Consider the following 16,024-nt stretch of genomic DNA (forward strand, 5'->3'; position numbering starts at 1 on the left):
TGGAGGAATTGGAGTCATCACTTTTTAAGTGAGTGGGTAAAAATAAGCTGCTAATTTTCTGCTACCACTAACTCCTCCCACTGTTTCCGAAATATCCCCATCTTTCCTCTGATTGGGAATGATGTGCTTGTATACAGCTTTTACATCTGATGTACCGCTGTCTTTTTTTCACCTATAGCAATTAATCCCTCTAATGTTTGCAACCACCAGGGACACCATAGTAACCGCTCTTAATAGCATAGCAACCAACTTCCTAGCAACCATGTGAGATACCGAAGTGAACATGTGACAACTGGGGACACCATAGCTGCCACACAGCAACCTCCTTTAATAGCATAGCAACCACCTAGCAACACCCCAGCAACCTGTCTTAGCAACCTGTCAACTGTCACCAGCTGTTTGTTAACATCCTAACAACCACAAAAGACACCATAGCAACCACTTGGAGCAGCACTGAAAACCACTTAGCAACATCACAGCCACAACATATAACAGTATAGCAACCATGTGGCATACCAGGCAACCACTTAGCAACACCACAGCTACCACTCCAAATCTCATAGCAACTGCACACTCTGCCTCTTCTTCAGGAAATGCTCTATGTTCTCTAGTTCTATCTAATGTAAGGTTTGGTTCTAGATATTTTGTGCTTGGATAAAGTTCTAATCTAAAGGAGTTGTGTTATTTACCGTGTCGTAAACGCCTCTCAGTGTTCCTCTTTTCATTTCTCACCATCTTTTCTCTCCAGAATCTTCGGACAGTGTCACTTCCCATCCTTCAGGCATGACTGAGCATGCACCGTCATTCCTGGCAACCGTCAGCACCTCCATCCTCACCAGCACTGTGGCATCTTCCTCTTCCTCCTCCTCCACCTCAACCTGCCCTTCTGGCTCAGCCATCCCTCAGCCCAACTCGAGCAGCAAACCCTGGAGGAGCAAATCCACGAGCACCAAACACACATCTACCTCCACCGCTCTTCTGGGCAAGCAGGACGCCCCGGCCAAGCAGCCGGCGCCCGCGGAACCTCCTCCCAAGGCTCTGCCGCAGAGGTCCATGCTGGAGAAGCTGAAGCTGTTCAACAGTAAGGGAACCTCCAAGTCCTCCGCACAACCAGAGGGTGCTGCAGCGTCTCCGGCCACAAGCAGAGATTCAGGGGTGGTGCTGGAGAGAGTGGAGGCCAGTGCCAACACCGAGCCCCTGGACGAAGCCGAGGGCAACGCCAGGCCCGCTAATGGGTTGACTAGCAGCAGCCCAAAGATCGCCCTGAAGGGCATTGCACAGAGGACGTTTAGTCGAGCTCTAACGGCGAAGAAAGGCTCGACAAAAAACGTGGAGAAGGAAAAGGAGAAGGAGCGAGCCAAGGAGAAGGAGAAGGAACGTGGAAAAGAGGCCTCCAAGCACCCCCACGTACCCGCCTCTGAAAAGGCGGAGCTTAGAGAGGAGGAACTGCCTGCCATGACGGAGGTCGCCGTGCCGGAGACAGAGCCTAAAAAAACCTCTAAAATTGCTAGCCTTATTCCTAAAGGGGGCAAAGTCAGCAGCAAAAAGGAGAGCTCCGCCCCTGTGCTCAGCGGCATTCCCAAACCCGGAGGGAAGAGCTCTGGAAACGGGGTGGGGAAAAACTCAACTGCGCCCCTTGGTGGCAAAGACAATGAAAGGCCACGTAGCATGCGGCTAGGGGGAGGGGTCGGCCTCCATAGAGACAGCCGTCACTCCTCGTCCTCTTCCAGCCTGGCCTCCACAGAGGGCAAAGCCCACCAAAGCCACAGCGCCTCTCCGGTGGCTAACGGAGGCACTACACAGTCCACTGCCAGCAACACGGTCAGCGTGCAGCTGCCTCAGCCCCAGCAGCAGTACAGCCACCCCAACACAGCCACCGTCGCTCCGTTTATGTACAGGTGAGGAGGAGGTGGAGGAGGAGGATACAGCACGCACAAATGTAATAACGAATATAGATTTATGTTTATATACAGTTGAATGCAAAAGTTTGTGCACCCCTGGTCAAATTCTGTGTGTGAGTGTGTTAGCTTAATCATTCCCATCCAGCACCTAGTTCATCTAATCAGTCCTTCATTAAAGTAAATCAGGTCAGCTGCTTTCAGAACTGACCACTGACCACTTTCTGTTTATCTGGGTTTATTCTAATGTTATATAGAGTTAATTACAGGTAGACACTCTCACTGACCACTGCCTTTATGGTTATTTGGGTTTATTCTAATGTTATATAGAGTTAATTACAGGTAGACACTCACTGACCACTGACTTTATGTTTATTAGGGTTTATTCTAATGTTATATAGAGTTAATTACAGGTAGACACTCTCACTGAACACTGACTTTATGTTTATTTGGGTTCATTCTAATGTTATATAGAGTTAATTACAGGTAGACACTCTCACTGACCACTGCCTTTATGTTTATTTGGGTTTATTCTAATGTTATATAGAGTTAATTACAGGTAGACACTCTCACTGACCACTGCCTTTATGTTTATTTGGGTTTATTCTAATGTTATATAGAGTTAATTACAGGTAGACACTCTCACTGACCACTGCCTTTATGTTTATTTGGGTTTATTCTAATGTTATATAGAGTTAATTACAGGTAGACACTCTCACTGACCACTGACTTTATGTTTATTTGGGTTTATTCTAATGTTATATAGAGTTAATTACAGGTAGACACTCTCACTGACCACTGCCTTTATGTTTATTTGGGTTTATTCTAATGTTATATAGAGTTAATTACAGGTAGACACTCTCACTGACCACTGCCTTTATGTTTATTTGGGTTTATTCTAATGTTATATAGAGTTAATTACAGGTAGACACTCTCACTGACCACTGACTTTATGGTTATTTGGGTTTATTCTAATGTTATAAAGAGTTAATTACAGGTAGACACTCTCACTGACCCCTGACTTTATGTTTATTTGGGTGTATTCTAATGTTATATAGAGTTAATTACAGGTAGACACTCTCACTGCTGGGATAAACAGCTTTAAATAATGTGTTCAGGTGCTTAAAGTCTGGAATGTGATGCTCCGGTATGCGATGCTCCCCATCATGCTCAGCTGTGAAGTGTTTGCCTGGTATTTCCTCCGGAACGTTCTTTGCTCTCTGCTTATTGTTTTTAATCGTATTCCCTCAGCCAGGGCCACATGACCTTTCACCCCGCTGTCACTATGGAAACTCTTTTAGACGTTGTCGGGTTCCAGAGGCCCTTAATCTCCTGCCTTCAGCTCATGACACAGCAGAGCAGCCAGACAGAGTCGGGTGTAGCCGCTGTGATCTGAGCGGAGGCGTCCGTCCAGGACTTATAGAACACCTATAAGATTCTGGGCATTAAAGCGATAGTTTGGTCAGGAATCAGTTATCCACCATTTCACCCCAAACAGTGATTAATCAGATCTTCAGAGTCTGAAACATGCTGCTGTAGTTTGCCACAGAAGCTACATGGCAAACGTATGGAAGCTTGTACCCCACCAATTAGCATGGTGCTAACTGTATGCTATACGGTGTCCGAAACCACATAATCAGGTCTGTTGGAGATTGTCAGAGATTTTGAGCTACACCCTTAATGTAATCCGTCAGTGGGCTAATGCTAATTAGCATCAGCTAACTCTGAAGGGCTTCTTCACCAGGTCACAGACAGAAGGAGATGACAGCGTTACCACGGAAATGGGCTCCGGAGGACACACCGGAGAGTCCGCCAACTTAAGCAAGACATCCATTGAAGACTTGTCAGGTGATTATTCAGGTCTGAGGGATTGCGGGCGGGAGAGAGATCAGACCGAAGTCTAATGGGGAGATGCTTCTCTGAAAGGTCACACAGTGAGGCTGATATCTGAAGAAGAAGACTGACGGGACACTGTTTGTAGACATGCTGGATTAAACAGTGTGTGTCCTTCATTATTAGCAGTTATAGCTACTATATTACTATATTACTATAAATATATAAATAAATATATACACACACGTGTCCTGTATTAACACCAGTCTGCAGTGCTGATCTGTAAGTGAGTGTTCATTCATTATGAGTTATGCTAATCTCTCTGCTTTGATCAGCTGAAGATCCTGAGACCAGGAGGCTGAGGACCGTTAAGAACATTGCAGACCTCCGGCAGAATCTGGAAGAAACCATGTCCAGTTTGCGGGGGACGCAGATCACACACAGGTGAGAGGAGTAAAGCTAGCATCAATCAACAGTATTGTTTATTTTACAGTTTTAGATATTTCATATTTAGATATTTTATATTTCTGATTTTAAATTGTTCTATGGACATGATCACATCTTCATGAGTAATACGCTATGTAGACAAAAGTATTGGGACACCTAGCCCTTCATTGAAAAGATTCTTTTGAAAAGAGACATAATTAATGATAGCTTCATAGGCCCTGCAAGAGAACCCTGTAGAACCCCACAAAATATGGCAGTATTCTTTACAGGGACTAGACAAGCTGTGTATGTGCATTTGATCTGTGTCAGCAGTGGGTGCATTCATTAGAAGGGGTGTCCACAAACATTTGGACATATTGTGTATTATTATTATAAATGCTAATACTAATAATAATGTTTATTGGAAAATCTCAGCACTGAGGAACTGCTCTCCAAACAAAATAGCTCAACATAATCCATTACAACTCAAAATCAGCTGGTTGTGAGAGTGAGTTTTGTTGTGAGAGTGAGTTTTGTTGTGAGTTTTGTTTTGTTGTGAGAGTGAGTTTAGTTGTGAGAGTGAGTTTTGTTGTGAGAGTGAGTTTTGTTTTGTTGTGAGAGTGAGTTTTGTTTTGTTGTGAAAGTGAGTTTTGTTGTGAGAGTGAGTTTTGTTTTGTTGTGAGTTTTGTTTTGTTGTGAGAGTGAGTTTTTTGTTGTGAAAGTGAGTTTTGTTGTGAGAGTGAGTTTTGTTTTGTTGTGAGTTTTGTTTTGTTGTGAGAGTAAGTTTTGTTTTGTTGTGTTTTGTTTTGTTGTGAGAGTGAGTTTTGTTGTGAGAGTGAGTTTTGTTTTGTTGTGAGAGTGAGTTTTGTTGTGAGAGTGAGATTTGTTTTGTTGTGAGTGAGTTTTGTTTTGTTGTGAGAGTGAGTTTTGTTTTGTTGTGAGAGTGAGTTTTGTTGTGAGAGTGAGTTTTATTGTGAGAGTGAGTTTTGTTGTGAGTGAGTTTTGTTTTGTAGTGAGAGTGAGTTTTGTTTTGTTGTGAGAGTGAGTTTTGTTGTGAGAGTGAGTTTTGTTTTGTTGTGAAAGTGAGTTTTATTGTGAGAGTGAGTTTTGTTGTGAGAGTGAGTTTTGTTTTGTTGTGAAAGTGAGTTTTGTTGTGAGAGTGAGTTTTGTTGTGAGAGTGAGTTTTGTTTTGTTGTGAAAGTGAGTTTTGTTGTGAAAGTGAGTTTTGTTGTGAGAGTGAGTTTTGTTTTGTTGTGAAAGTGAGTTTTGTTGTGAAAGTGAGTTTTGTTGTGAGAGTGAGTTTTGTTTTGTTGTGAAAGTGAGTTTTGTTGTGAGAGTGAGTTTTGTTGTGAGAGTGAGTTTTATTGTGAGAGTGAGTTTTGTTGTGAGAGTGAGTTTTATTGTGAGAGTGAGTTTTGTTTTGTTGTGAGAGTGAGTTTTATTGTGAGAGTGAGTTTTGTTGTGAGAGTGAGTTTGGTTTGTTGTGAGAGTGAGTTTTATTGTGAGAGTGAGTTTTGTTTTGTTGTGAGAGTTTTGTTTTGTTGTGAGAGTGAGTTTTGTTTTGTTGTGAGTGAGTTTTGTTTTGTAGTGAGAGTGAGTTTTGTTGTGAGTGAGTTTTGTTTTGTAGTGAGAGTGAGTTTTTTGTGAGAGTGAGTTTTGTTTTGTTGTGAAAGTGAGTTTTGTTGTGAGAGTGAGTTTTGTTGTGAGTGAGTTTTGTTTTGTAGTGAGAGTGAGTTTTGTTGTGAGAGTGAGTTTTTTGTGAGAGTGAGTTTTGTTTTGTTGTGAAAGTGAGTTTTGTTGTGAGAGTGAGTTTTGTTTTGTTGTGAGAGTGAGTTTTATTGTGAGAGTGAGTTTTGTTGTGAGAGTGAGTTTTGTTTTATTGTGAAAGTGAGTTTTGTTGTGAAAGTGAGTTTTGTTGTGAGAGTGAGTTTTGTTTTGTTGTGAAAGTGAGTTTTGTTGTGAGTGAGTTTTGTTTTGTAGTGAGAGTGAGTTTTGTTGTGAGAGTGAGTTTTTTGTGAGAGTGAGTTTTGTTTTGTTGTGAAAGTGAGTTTTGTTGTGAGAGTGAGTTTTGTTTTGTTGTGAGAGTGAGTTTTATTGTGAGAGTGAGTTTTGTTGTGAGAGTGAGTTTTGTTTTATTGTGAAAGTGAGTTTTGTTGTGAAAGTGAGTTTTGTTGTGAGAGTGAGTTTTGTTTTGTTGTGAGAGTGAGTTTTGTAGTGAGAGTGAGTTTTTTGTGAGTGAGTTTTGTTTTGTTGTGAAAGTGAGTTTTGTTGTGAAAGTGAGTTTTGTTGTGAGAGTGAGTTTTGTTTTGTTGTGAGAGTGAATTTTATTGTGAGAGTGAGTTTTGTTGTGAGAGTGAGTTTTGTTTTATTGTGAAAGTGAGTTTTGTTGTGAAAGTGAGTTTTGTTGTGAGAGTGAGTTTTATTGTGAGTGAGTTTTGTTTTGTTGTGAGAGTGAGTTTTGTTGTGAGAGTGAGTTTTATTGTGAGAGTGAGTTTTGTTGTGAGTGAGTTTTATTGTGAGTGAGTTTTGTTTTGTTGTGAGAGTGAGTTTTGTTTTGTTGTGAGAGTGAGTTTTATTGTGAGTGAGTTTTGTTGTGAGAGTGAGTTTTATTGTGAGTGAGTTTTGTTGTGAGAGTGAGTTTTATTGTGAGTGAGTTTTGTTGTGAGAGTGAGTTTTATTGTGAGAGTGAGTTTTGTTTTGTTGTGAGAGTGAGTTTTATTGTGAGAGTGAGTTTTGTAGTGAAAGGTCTCTGTTGTGACTACAGTGCCCCCATGCGGTCTCATGGTGTCACTACAAATAGTGGCTGTGGGTGGGCTGAGTGTCTTCCCTTAAAAGGCCAGTCTTGTGTCTGCGGTTGGTTCTGAGACAGTAAGCGTCCTCTTCCCTGCTGGACTCCCGGTTCTGTCAGGAGTCTCGGTTGGACTTTGTCGTGACGTCAGCACTAAACCCTCTTTGCTTTGATCTCTCTCTCTCTGATGGTTCAGACTCATTTCGTTCTCGTTCTCTGTGCTGTGTGTCTGTACCCAGGCGTCCTGCTGAGCGGGGACTGGACTCTGTGTTGGGGCAGAAATGAAAGCCGAGGCTTAGCAGAGTCTTCACTGTCAGGCTGTCTGGACCTGAATCAGGACCTGAAGGACTAAACCCAGTCTAAACCCATGTTCTGTGCTCTCGTCTCTTTGGCAGCACTCTGGAGACGACCTTTGATAGCGGGGTCACCACGGAGCTGAGCGGCCGCAGTTTGCTGTCTCTGGCGTCTCGGCCGGTTCCGCTGGCCTGGGCCAGCCGGGTTGGGCAGTCCAGTCCGCGCCTGCAGGCGGGTGACGCTCCCTCGCTCGGGAACAGCTACCAGGGCCGTGGGGGAGTGGGGCCGGCTCAGGGGCGGTACCTGTACCCCACCCCACTCCGCAGGCAGCTGGCGGCACGTGGCAGCGCCCTCTGTGGGTTGGAGCTGGGAGAGCGGGGGGAGGAGCTGGAGCTGGACGTGAGCGGCTATGTCAGCGACGGAGACGTGCTGGCAAAGAACGCCCGAGCTGAAGAGATTAGCAGCGGGTGAGTGAAGCACAGTTCAGCTCTTCCAGCTTGGATTAGGACGCCACCTTCAGCTTTGTTTTGGAGAGTGTGAGAGTGGCCCCATACATACTTATTAACAGGGCAACCAGTCCAAAGGTTGGACACATGTACAGTTTGTTTGTTGTAGAATAGATTTATTTTCCATGTTTGTAATAATTATAATATTAATAATAAAAACAATGAAATACGTCACACAGATTTACTGCAGTCAACAATGTAGGGTTTCTATTAAATAAGGCTGTTTAGACTCCACCCTCCCTTTATATAACACTTGTTCCACTAATTAACCTCCGATTATTATTATTATTATTATTATTATTATTATTATTATTGTTGTTGTTGTGGTTGTTGTTGTTATTACTGCTACTTTGTTAGAGGCAGTGGTGCTCAGCGTTTAGAGCTCCTGGCTGTTGATGAAAGGGTTGTGGGTTCTGGGTGTGTGCCGCTGCCTCTAATTCACTAGTGTGTGTGTGTGTGTGTGTGTGTGTGTGCAGAGGACACATTTTGCCATACATAGTACAGTGGCAGATACGTGTACCTTTACCTTTACATAAATTCGTACATAGAAATCAAACTTCAGAATCCTTTATGAAATAAGGGGCACATTCTGGGGTAAGGTGATCACTATGTGAGGTGAGTCTGTGTGAAGTTGATTTTTCACCAAACTGATTCCCATTAGATCAGACTGCTGAACAGGGCATGTGCCAGAAGAGGGCGCCAGTGTGTTGTTTATAGTGTCTACCTTGAGCTGTCCTCAGAGGCTCTTACCGCTCTGACACTGATTGGTCAGAGAGCTGCAGACTACAGGAGCTGAGCGGGTTAACCCGCCCCACTGTGAACCCAGGGACCTCAGCAGAACCTGAGAACCTGCAGATTTCCTCCTCTCAGCTTCTCTGTGTTGGAGCGGGTCTCCTGCACACCTTGGCTGTGGTAAAGTGTAACTGAAGCCCTGCTGTTATTAAAACCACCATTCATTCACTCTCCCTCTGGGGCGCGAGAGCAGGAAGGAGTGAGTGAGGGCTGAATTACCAGCCTGGAGAGAGAAGCTTCCGGATATCAGTCAGGATGAAGTTATGATGCTTCAATAGAGTGAGAAAGAAGACACTGCCTTTCAGAACCAGCACAAAACCAGCTGTCCTCATTTGACCAGCTGTGTGTGAGTGTGTGTGTGTGTGTGTGTGTGTGTGTTGTTGGGGTTGTGTGAGCTTTATTAGTGGAGGCTTCTATAGACTCTCCTCCTCTCAGTTTAGAGTGAACAGCTTTACTTCGCAGCACACACACACACACACACACACACACACACACACACACACACACACAGACACACACACACATACACACACACACACACACACACAGCCCCCACACAGTGCACAGGATGAGGGGCTGGGGTGGGGCCTCAGGGTGAGTGTGCGTGCATGTGTATGATCCTTTTCAAGGCTCCTCCCTCTTTACAGGCCTGCACACGACACACACACACACACACACACACTCACACACACACACTCACTCTCACTCTCACTCTCACTGTGTCAGTAAAGGGGCTGTTCAGTGACTGTGTTTTCCTCCTGAAGTGGGTGAGTGTGTGTCTCTGGTGGTGGCTGGCTGGCTGTAATGTGGCGTGTGGTTCGGGCAGGTGCGTCCTCGCCACCTTTACTGTGATCTGGATTTCTCTCAGTATTAATATCAGTTATTGTTTATGTTCTTTATTTATGTATTGGATTATGTACTGTATATATTCACTTCAGCAGAGGTTTAATAGTAGAAGTGTTGGAGTGCTGTAACCCTCTGTCTGTGTCTCTGCGCCCTGTGTATTTAACCCTGTCCACCCTGTCCGTCCCTAATGGTTTCTGCAGTGGGATTAATAACGAAATAGTAACCCTAGTGAACCTCACAGGGTTAAACAGCAGTGAAGTCAATATGAGCACGGGGTAACTGTCTCTACTGTCCAGAGAAGAAGACTTTCTACTAGATTCTGGAGGAGGAGCATTGCTGTGAGGATTTGATTGCATTCAGTGACAAGAGCGTTAGTGAGGTCAGGATGTTGGATGATGATCATCACCCCAACTCATCATCCCCAACTCCCCAACTCATCCCAAAAGTACAGGATGGAGCTCCTCCACCATCATTCCAGAGAACACAGTTCCTCCACTGCTCCACAGCTCCTCAATGCTGGGGGGCTTTATACCCCTCTAGCCCACGCCTGGCATTAGGCAGCATGGAGCCAATAGGGTCATGATGTTGATCTGCTCCAGAGAGTCCTATTCTATTGGCAGTACTTCTTCTCTACAGGGACTAGACAAGCTGTGTGTGTGCATTTGCACATCAGTGTCAGCAATGGATGTCCACTTAAAGTGGCTGTATGCATTCATTAGAATGGGGTGTCCACAAACATTTGGACATGTAGTGTATCCATGTGTGTGTGCTGATACACACTGAGTGTGTGTGTGTGTGTGTGTGTGTGTGTGTAGTACAGCACTGCAGAGATGCTGAATGCATTACATCAGTCTCTCTGAACAGCTTGTGTGCTTACAGCTTAGTTGTTAAAGATAGTTAAGGATAGTGTGTGTGTGAGTGTGTGTGTGTATGTGTGTGTGTGTGAGAGAGAGTATGCATTAGTTCAGCAGGGGCCGTGCAGCGATGATTAATGTCCAGACTGTCCAAATACAACACAGATCTATTTTCTCCTCTATAAAAAACGCCCCCAGTAACCCCATTGCACATACACACACACACACACACACACACACACACACACATACATGCACACATACACATACACATAAACACACACACACACACACACACACACACACACACACACACAGTCAGCCAAGTTGTGTTTGGTATCTGAACATTTCTTCTTTAGGTTAGCACTGGAGCTATGAGGCTAATGTAGCTAATAAGTAATGAATCTTATGTACACCAGTTAGCACTGTGCTCACCTAGATCATCACAGACATGCAACGCTGAAGCTTCAGGTGGCTCACTGTTATCTAGAACATGGACTGAAGTGTGTGTTTTGTCTGTACTGTTGTTTGAATTGCATTACTGACGGGACTCTCTCTCTCTCTCTCTCGATCTCTCTCTCAGGTATCTGACCGATGGAGGGTTGAGTCTGTACACTCGGCGGTTAAACCGGTTGCCGGATGGTATGGCTGTGGTGAGGGAAACGCTGCAGAGGAACGCTTCCACCGGCCAAGGAGACGCAGACAGGTACCTTCATCATCACCATCGTCAGTACTGACTCACACAGCAGCTCGTTATGTTTGTTATGTCACTCTCAGGATAGGGATGGCAATCATGGCTTTAAAAACGGAAGTTCTAATTGAACATGTAGTAAAAGAATTAGCCAGACTAACTCTCTGGAGCAGATCATCATCATGACCCTATTGGCTCCATGCTGCCTAATGCCAGGCGTGGGCTAGAGGGGTATAAAGCCCCCCAGCATTGAGGAGCTGTGGAGCAGTGGAGGAACTGTGTTCTCTGGAATGATGGTGGAGGAGCTCCATCCTGTACTTTTGGGATGAGTTGGGGAGTTGGAGATGATGAGGTGGGGTGATGATCATCATCCAACATCCTGACCTCACTAACGCTCTTGTCACTGAATGCAATCAAATCCTCACAGCAATTCTCCTCCAGAATCTAGTAGAAAGTCTTCTTCTCTGGACAGTAGAGAAAGTTACTCCAACAGAAGCAGGATCGACCCAATACTTTTGTCCATATAGAGCATATTGAGTGTGTGTGTGTGTGTGTGTGTGTGTGTGTCTGTGTGTGGCCGTTTTATTAGAAAGACACATTACCTTTGTGCCGTCATCAATAAAATATAACAGCCACTCCCTTCTTTATTCACTCCTAACTCACAGGAGACCACACACGCTACACACACACACACACAACGCTACACACACACACACACACACACTTATTCAGCTGATCAGCTTCAGGATGAGACGCTGCTCTGTGGAACCCAGAGGGGGAAGTTGCAGACAGACACACACACACACACTCACTGCAGAGTGCTTCAGGAATATCTGTGGGAATGGAAGAGTTTGGAACTTGTGGAGCGTGACAGCGGGAGTGGTGAGAAACAGACCTCAGACCTGAGCTTTTACTGTTCCTCAGCTGCGCTCGGCAGTACCACAGCATGTCTGCCGGGCAGCTCATCACGAGAAGAACAGCCGAGTTCTTAAATAGTGTGTATGACCTTCGGGAAAGAGCCACTGTGGAAAGAGTGCAGATGAGAGTAGCATTAATGTGGAAAAAAGAGGGGGAACACAACCATGCAAATGGATGTAGCGTAACCTTGGAAACAGTTCAAAGAAATTAGGGGACCATGGCTGTGAAAACAGTTTATTGTAACCTGGGGAATGGATGGAGCATAACTGTGGAAACCGGCTCATTGTAACCTTTCAAAGAGATGCAGCATTACCATGGAAACAGGTGTAACGCTACCATAGAAACCGATATATAATTACTATAGACTGAACATAGTGTGGATGAGATGTAACCATGGAAACAGGCATATTGTAACCCTATGTAGTGTAAGTATAGAAAAGGGTGTAGTGTCGCCATGGAAATAAGTGTAGAAGTATGGAAGTGGGTGTATCCCTTCTGATCCATATGTCAGTGGTGTCATTTTGCTCTCTCTCTTACACACACACACACACACACACACACTACATCAAAAACCTGGATTGGAAATGTGAGTTTCCCGCATTCCCAGCAGACACTACAGCCATGAGTTGTGGTTTATCCCGTATTGCTGAACTCAGAGCTCAGAGGTCAAGGGAGCAGGTATTTGATGTGATATGTAACGTTCTAGATTGTGTGTGTGTTTGTGTGTGTGTGTGTGTGTGTGTGTGTGAGGGCTTTTCGGAGCTGGGCTGGGCTAGGAAAAGAAAAAGTCGCGAGCTCAGGGGTGGTCAGTGTGTTTATGACCAAACTTCCTCCATCTCTCCGTTTAGAACTGTAATAGAACTGGACCTCCAGATCAGAAATGAAGAACCTGGTGGTCTTTAGAACGTGATGGTTATCTGGGTGAACTGCAGACGCCCCGGGGGAACAGGATTTATTTTGCAGCCTCAGACCTCCCGCATTAGCATATCTGGAGCAGTGAGATGCTCTGCTCTGGTGAAGCAGCCTTTCAGAGAATTGAATCCTCAGAGAAGCAGGAAACCATCACGCTGAGTTATGGACCAATCACAGTGGTTTTACACACGTCTGCGGTACTTCTGGGAGGATAACGTGGTCAGCAATCGAGGAATTTATTTCATAAGAGTTTCATTTATTTTTTATTAGGAGAAATAGACTGAATCACTCTTACCTCCCTGCCACACCCAGTAGGGGGCACTAGTAATATTCCCCCTCTGAGGTGTACAAATCTTTAAGAAGCTGTAGCTATATTTTGACCTATATATATATATCCCTTCCAGTGCTCCAGTGCTAAAACTAAAACTGCTGTAAAATGTTGATCGACTGATCTGGGGGTAGAAGTTGGAAATCTAGGGATTGTTGATTTTTGCAGGACTGTCGCTTTAATTCAGGGGCAGTAAGTGAGGACAGATGTATTGGCTCTCACCCCCTAAGAAGGTAAACAGTAACTTAAACCCTACTTACTGAGCTCCTCCAGTGTGTATGTGTGTGTGTGTGTAACATGCAGACTCTGCAGGTCTCTGGACACGCTGAGGTAATAAAATCAAGATGATTATCTGGCCGGAGCATGTGAAGAAGGCGGGATAAGCATTACACACACACACACACACACACACACACACACACGCAGACTCTTGGACACACTCAAACACATGCTCTTTGCCAAGATTAAAATATTGTTGCTAAGCAGACGAGTGTGGCTGAGGTACTAATGTGTTCTGAATTTATTTATACACTGGCCAATTTATTAGAAACCCCTACCTTGTGCTTCCACTCACTGGCCAATTTATTAGAAACACCTACCTTGTGCTTACCCTCACTGGCCACTTTATTAGAAACACCTACCTTGTGCTTACCCTCACTGGCCACTTTATTAGAAACCCCTACCTTGTGCTTACCCTCACTGGCCACTTTATTAGAAACCCCTACCTTGTGCTTCCACTCACTGGCCACTTTATTAGAAACCTCTACCTTGTGCTTCCACTCACTGGCCACTTTATTAGAAACCCCTACCCTGTGCTTCCACTCGCTGGCCACTTTATTAGAAACCCCTACCCTGTGCTTCCACTCGCTGGCCACTTTATTAGAAACACCTACCTTGTGCTTCCACTCACTGGCCACTTTATTAGAAACCTCTACCTTGTGCTTCCACTCACTGGCCACTTTATTAGAAACCCCTACCTTGTGCTTCCACTCACTGGCCACTTTATTAGAAACCCCTACCTTGTGCTTCCACTCACTGGCCACTTTATTAGAAACCCCTACCCTGTGCTTCCACTGACTGGCCACTTTATTAGAAACCCCTACCCTGTGCTTCCACTGACTGGCCACTTTATTGGAAACTTATCTTGTGCTTTGCCACTGAGAGGGGGGGGGTGAAGTTGGAAACAGTGGAGCTCTCTCTGTGTAGCTGAAACTGCTGCATCATTCGCTGACCACAGCAACGCTGTACAGAAAATTCTGGAATGCCCCGGCCTGTTCGGGAATGTGGCAAGGTCATAGCGTCCCACAATGCCGTGACCTTGTGGACGAGAAACCCCCTAACACTCATCTTTCTCTGAACTACTGCATGTGATGCATTTATTGACGTTGGCTTTTTCCGTGTTTGTACTGTGAGCGTAGAATTTCTCACTCAGACCTATAGGAGCTGTAGGAGCTGTTGGAGCTGTAGGAGGTGTTGGAGCTGTAGGAGATGTTGGAGCTGTAGGAGGTGTAGGAGCTATTGGAGCTAAAGGAGCTATAGGAGCTATAGGAACTGTAGGAGCTATAGTAGCTGCAGGAGTTGTAGAAGCTGTAGGAGCTAAAGGAGCTATAGGAACTGTAGGAGCTATAGGAGCTGTAGAAGCTGTAGGAGCTAAAGGAGCTATAGGAACTGTAGGAGCTATAGGAGCTGCAGGAGTTGTAGAAGCTGTAGGAGCTAAATGAGCTATAGGAGCTATAGGAACTGTAGGAGCTATAGGAGCTGTAGAAGCTGTAGGAGCTAAAGGAGCTATAGGAACTGTAGGAGCTATAGGAGCTGCAGGAGTTGTAGGAGCTAAAGGAGCTATAGGAACTGTAGGAGCTATAGGAGCTGTAGAAGCTGTAGGAGCTAAAGGAGCTATAGGAACTGTAGGAGCTATAGGAGCTGTAGAAGCTGTAGGAGCTAAAGGAGCTATAGGAACTGTAGGAGCTATAGGAGCTGTAGAAGCTGTAGGAGCTAAAGGAGCTATAGGAACTGTAGGAGCTATAGGAGCTGTAGAAGCTGTAGGAGCTAAAGGAGCTATAGGAACTGTAGGAGCTATTGGAGCTGTAGGAGCTATTGGAGCTATAGGAGCTATAGGAACTGTAGGAGCTGTTCTTCACTAAAGAACAGGCTTAGCAGGGGCAGTGGTGGCTGAGCTCCGTGCTGTTGAAGACAGGGTTGTGGGTTCGATGCCCAGGATCGGCAAGCTGCCACTGTTGGGCCCTTGAGCGAGGCCCTTCACCCTATCTGCTCCCCAGGCGCTGGAGTTGGCTGCCCACCGCTCTGGCTGTGTGCTGGAGTGTTCCTGTGATATCACAGGTGGTTGTGAGAGCGTTTCCAGGTGTGTTGAGATCATATGAGCGTATATCTTCTAAACGATGAGGTTCTGCTTCTCACGGTTCTCCGCAGTTCAATGTGTAACGGGGTGGAGCAAGGATTCCAGTGCTGAGGTTTCAGTTCTAACTACAGTGGAGCTGAATGGGAGGAGACCACAAAGCTCCCTAGAGACACACACACACACACACACACACACACACACACTGAACAGAGTGTTTCTCACCGTGTACTGAAGCACAGCTTCCTCCTATTGGCTACAGTTCGCTCTATGACCTGCCATGCCTGACCTTTGACCTCTCTGGGCAGACCGAGAGAGAGAGAGAGAGAGAGAGAGAGAGAGGTTTGACCAGGAATGCCCAGATCAAACAGATCCTCTACACACCCTCCCTGCCCTCACACACAAACACACATACACACAAACAAATACACACACACACATAGACACACACACATAGACACACACACATAGACACACACACAGACAAACACACACACAAACACACATAGACACAGGGGAGAGTGAAGCGTGTGTTTGTGCCAGAGAAGAACCACCTTTGGGTCCATACAGAACCCTGTTTGTAGT

General features: G+C 45.2%; 1 protein-coding gene across 1 annotated transcript in view; it reads left to right on the forward strand.

Moving 5' to 3' along the window:
- The window catches only part of LOC140548799 (neuron navigator 2-like), a gene marked incomplete at its 3' end in the record, with an annotated part of 61,761 nt that overhangs the window by 37,434 nt on the left and 8,303 nt on the right, over nucleotides 1–16,024 (forward strand). Inside the window, 5 exon segments of the mRNA XM_072671957.1 lie at nucleotides 749–1,898; nucleotides 3,643–3,746; nucleotides 4,067–4,175; nucleotides 7,341–7,706; nucleotides 10,821–10,943. Of these exon segments, the coding sequence (XP_072528058.1) occupies nucleotides 749–1,898; nucleotides 3,643–3,746; nucleotides 4,067–4,175; nucleotides 7,341–7,706; nucleotides 10,821–10,943 (1,852 nt within the window).

This window comes from Salminus brasiliensis, unplaced genomic scaffold (assembly GCF_030463535.1).
Source record: "Salminus brasiliensis unplaced genomic scaffold, fSalBra1.hap2 scaffold_112, whole genome shotgun sequence".
Classification (NCBI taxonomy): domain Eukaryota; kingdom Metazoa; phylum Chordata; class Actinopteri; order Characiformes; family Bryconidae; genus Salminus; species Salminus brasiliensis.